Source organism: Penaeus vannamei, chromosome 29, assembly GCF_042767895.1.
Source record: "Penaeus vannamei isolate JL-2024 chromosome 29, ASM4276789v1, whole genome shotgun sequence".
Lineage (NCBI taxonomy): Eukaryota > Metazoa > Arthropoda > Malacostraca > Decapoda > Penaeidae > Penaeus > Penaeus vannamei.
The window spans coordinates 1,501,418-1,506,417 of record NC_091577.1 but is presented as its reverse complement, the minus strand read 5'-3'; the positions used below and the strand labels follow the sequence as shown (position 1 = coordinate 1,506,417).

General features: G+C 37.9%; 1 protein-coding gene across 6 annotated transcripts in view; it reads right to left on the bottom strand.

The window, feature by feature from the left end:
* Nucleotides 1–5,000, bottom strand: part of ClC-b (chloride channel protein 7) — a 31,828-nt gene that overhangs the window by 23,774 nt on the left and 3,054 nt on the right. For 4 of the 6 annotated variants that reach the window (XM_070142750.1, XM_070142752.1, XM_070142751.1 and 1 more), the window contains exon 2: nt 4,235–4,387. In XM_070142750.1, coding sequence (XP_069998851.1) covers nt 4,235–4,336 — 102 coding nt within the window. In that variant the 5' untranslated portion in view covers nt 4,337–4,387. Of the gene's footprint in view, nt 1–1,603; nt 1,884–4,234; nt 4,388–5,000 lie in introns of those variants that run through there. The other 2 variants (XM_070142749.1, XM_027371513.2) reach the window with 2 other exon arrangements.

Genomic DNA, 5,000 nt, shown 5'->3' with positions numbered 1-5,000 from the left:
AAGATAACTTTTCCGATGCTCTCTACACATTTCGTGACCTGCCATGATTAACTCGGCTCCTTTAAAGGGCTTATGTGAAGTAAAAACTGAAAATTTTAAAAAGGGAGAATTAACTCACAAATCATCTCTCTAATATGAGTAAAAAAGGAAATCTGAAAATAATTCCTCAATATTGATTTACTTCGATTTTCCGAAGTCAAGTTATATTTTCCCGCTAAAATCTGGAACCCAGATGTGTGACGTCAATTCCAGAACACAATCACAGCATTCTCTACATTTAATACATTGTACACGGCGGACTCACTACAAGACTACAGCGGCAGTGGTTTCATCGGATTATTCCGACAAGGACATTGGTATAAGTTCTTCAGAGGGTGCCTACATCTTCGAAAAGTTGGAAGAAGAAGAGGAATATCAAGGGTTGATGGTTGTTGGACCGTAGATGCACGAGCCACACGCTGTGGATGTCATGGAAGTTGTGCCAAACCAGCCAGACATGGAGTGGCGTCGAGACCCGAAGAGATTGAATGAATGGTAATTTTCTAAATTATCTTTTATAGTCGAACGTGTGATTCCGCTTCTGTATAGTACAAAAATTCTGCAGGCTGAGCTATCTCTTGTCTGCACCTGTGGCGTAGGCCTACATCCATTCGCGAGTGGAGAGGCAACGGTATTTATTTGTGTTGTGCTTTTTGGGGTGTACCTACCCTACTTCTGTGTAGTAATACATGCACACTTGCAATGCAGTCGGCACACTGTGTCTTACCCACGCAATGAATGTTGGCTACAACGCCAACCAAAAGTGTTCTTTCAGAGTTTGTTTCACGCTGTTGTGATTATGAAAAATATAACTGGAAATGGCCTACCGTTTTGCAAATCCCATGTTGTAAGCCATTCTGTTCGCAAAGCAATCGGGCTCGAAGTGTTTCAGGCAAAGTACGCTGGTTGGCACAGGCTGAAAGTTGCTCCGCTTGGCATGCACAAAACATGTCCACTTCCTTGCTCTGTCATGGTCTTTTGGCCATTCAAATAGCTGGTACCATGAATGGGAACAATGAATTGCTACACAACGCCGCGGTATCCTTTGTTACAAACTTTAATAGCTTGAAACTGGGAGAATTCCATGATATCCTTGACTCGCGGGTGCACTGTGTGTATCATGCTATTGAACAAGATTTTTCCTGGTCCTGGGAATGACATCACAACCGGGGATTGCCGAAGACCACCGAGTTTTGCATCTTCATTTTTTAAGGACATGGCTATGGGATTTTTGGGGATACCAGAGGGTATCTTCAATTTTTTTTGAGACTTTTATACCATTATCATTCAAGAAATCAAATTGATAGTCATTTTTAACTATGTAGTAGGCCTAGATGTTTCATTAGGCCTAATCCTTAGCTGACACAATTTGAGAAATTATCTACTAATCTTTAATGCTCGCACCACCATACTGTCCACAGCAAAATATCAAAATAATCTCCAAATTTTTGCTTCACATTTTCTTGTTTACCTTTTCAGCCACTGAGAATCACCAAAATTTCGCTGTTTTGAATAGCGACACATTCACTGACAATAACAACAGGAAAACGAGAGAAACACTTACTGATTGATTTCTCTTTTCAAAAGTTCTTCCTTTGAGATCAATTTGACTATTCATAGTCACCATTTCCTGCTCGTCTTTCTTTTCTGTCAAAAATCTCTTTTTAAATCTTTCAAATCCTTGCTGCAAATCCATTGTTCCTTTTGCCACAAAAACAACTAAACCTATATTCAGAAAGCCCCATTGTGACGGTTGGGTTTAAGAGCTGTATAATATCAAGCTTTCCCTGATAGACTAGCATTGTGAAAAGGTACTTGTCCATTAAATACAATGGCATGGGTGTGCTTTTCAAGATAGCTTATCTGGCGGGAAAGCTTACATCACTTTTGACATTGTTTCTTATCTCTCTCCCTCAGAAAATAACCAGATGAAAAAAATACATGTTACAATTTTCCATCTCTCTCTGTCTCATTTTTTCTTCCCTCCTTTCCATCTGTTATTCTTTATCTCAATGGTTCTTTTCTTAATTCCTTCTTTCCTTTCTTCCTTTAATAATTCATCTTTTCTTCCTTCTTTCATTTGGTCAGTCTGTCTGTCAGTCAAGCTGTCTGTCAGTCAAGCTGTCTGTCAGTCAAGCTGTCTTTCAGTCAGGCTGTCTTTCAGTCAGGCTGTCTTTCAGTCAGGCTGTCTTTCAGTCAGGCTGTCTTTCAGTCAGGCTGTCTTTCAGTCAGGCTGTCTTTCAGTCAGGCTGTCTTTCAGTCAGGCTGTCTTTCAGTCAGGCTGTCTTTCAGTCAGGCTGTCTTTCAGTCAGGCTGTCTTTCAGTCAGGCTGTCTTTCAGTCAGGCTGTCTTTCAGTCAGGCTGTCTTTCAGTCAGGCTGTCTTTCAGTCAGGCTGTCTTTCAGTCAGGCTGTCTTTCAGTCAGGCTGTCTTTCAGTCAGGCTGTCTTTCAGTCAGGCTGTCTTTCAGTCAGGCTGTCTTTCAGTCAGGCTGTCTTTCAGTCAGGCTGTCTTTCAGTCAGGCTGTCTTTCAGTCAGGCTGTCTTTCAGTCAGGCTGTCTTTCAGTCAGGCTGTCTTTCAGTCAGGCTGTCTTTCAGTCAGGCTGTCTTTCAGTCAGGCTGTCTTTCAGTCAGGCTGTCTTTCAGTCAGGCTGTCTTTTAGTCAGGCTGTCTTTTAGTCAGGCTGTCTTTTAGTCAGGCTGTCTTTTAGTCAGGCTGTCTTTTAGTCAGTCTTTCAGTCAGTCTTTCAGTCAGTCTTTCAGTCAGTCTTTCAGTCAGTCTTTCAGTCAGTCTTTCAGTCAGTCTTTCAGTCAGTCAGTCTTTCAGTCAGTCAGTCAGTCAGTCAGTCAGTCAGTCAGTCAGTCAGTCAGTCAGTCAGTCAGTCAGTCAGTCAGTCAGTCAGTCAGTCAGTCAGTCAGTCAGTCAGTCAGTCAGTCAGTCAGTCAGCCAGCTAGCCAGCCAGCTGGTTAGTCAGTCTGTTTGTATGTCAGCCAGTCAGTAAAGTAAATCAGTAAGTCAATTAATCCATTTTTCTTTCCTTTTTTCTTTCCTTCTTTCTTTCCTTCTTTCTTTCCTTCTTTCTTTCCTTCTTTCTTTCCTTCTTTCTTCCCTTCTCTCTTTCTTTCTTTCTTTCCTTCTTTCCTTCTTTCCTTCTTTTTTACTTTTTTACTTTCCTTCTTTCCTTCTTTCCTTCTTTATTTATCAATCTATTTATCTATTTATTTATCAATCTATTTATCTATTTATTTCTCTATCTATTTATTTATTCATTTATTTATTTATTTACTTATCTATCTATCTATCTATCTATTTATTTATCTATTCAATCCTCTATCTATTTCCTCTTTCCTTCCCTCTCTTCTCTCTACCCTTCCTACTTGCCCTTCTGAAATGCAAATCCCTACAACAAATCTGGAAAAAATAATCAAGAATTCTACATAAAAAAGGATTGAATATTCTGTTAAAAATAAGTTGGAAGATATCTAGGATGACTTTGACATACTTTCACATATCCACAAAAAAAAAAATGAGTAGATAAGAACGTGACTGTCCTTAATGATAAGCAAGATAACAGTTCCGTTCTTCCAAGTCATCAAAATTTCACAGGATTTCCTAACGGAGACCCTCCCCTTAAAAAGTTATAAAAATTCAATAAAGTAATATCTTCTGCCGATGATGCAAGGAGAAATATCCCATTTTAAATAAGCAAGTAAAAACAACATGAATTTCCTTAATCAAAAACATAGAATCGAAGCTTCTTAATCAATGGGACAAAACTTTATCAAAGAGTAATAGAAACACAACTCAGATCTCCATGGAAGTGTTAAAAGGATAACTAGACAGTTGACTGAACTTACTACCAGATAAACCACCAACTGGTAGTGAAATACCGAGAGCCAAATCAAATTCTGTCCCGCGTGACGTTCAGTTCTTAGTAGCACAAAGATGGTCAGTCTTGCTTAAACTTATACCAAGTAACCATGTAAGTAATAAGGTAATGCAATACAACTAATGGTGATAGAGATGACGACCACCACCATCATCATCATCATCATCATCATCATCACTGTAATAACAATTATGATAATGATCATCATTATGATAATTATCATCATCATCATCATCATCATGATATTGATGATAGCAGTAATAAATAAATAAATGCAATAAATAACAAATACGACAATCAATGCTTACATTCTGTTGTATCGAACTTTCATTCTCCTGTGCAGCGACATCATCTTCACTTCGGCTATCAACAGCTTCTAGTAATGCCACGTGTTCACTGCTTCCTGCCATTGCGTGTTGAAGCACTCTCTTTGCAGCAGCCTCAGTACATGTGTTTTCTTACTGCAAAGGGGAGTGTTTTTAATATATTATGTATATTATGTAATACATCCAGTATGCTGGCTTACATATAATAAGATATGCATTATGAGTATTTACATTTGGAAGTGCTTGTATTTTCAATCTTTGATCATATATTAATGCACATATTACCTGGTATCCCATATCAGGTGGTATAATAACACTTACCTCCCATTGGAGGTTTTAATTATTGCTACATTATTCCATAAAAGAATACAAAACACTAAAATTATTAACAGGTAAAAGCCTAGACATAATTTTTCAAAGAAAAAATAAGCAAACTTAATATTGCTAGTAGATATGTGGGTATTGTACTACAGACCAAGGCAATGTTTAATAAAAATACAATAAGTGCATTGTAATGTGCCTTTGTCCTAAGCAGATCAAAAAAATTATCTATGTCAAAAAAATAAATATGATAAAAAGATTCAGTAGAGGACCAATGGCAACTGATAATATTAATAAACCACAATGAATTTCTATTTGAATTTTCCCATAGTAACAACAGAATAAGCTTCAAATAATCTGGATCAGGCGTTCCCTATCTGGGGGCCATCATACTATTCAGAACTAGTATTAAATGAATCTGAAGAAA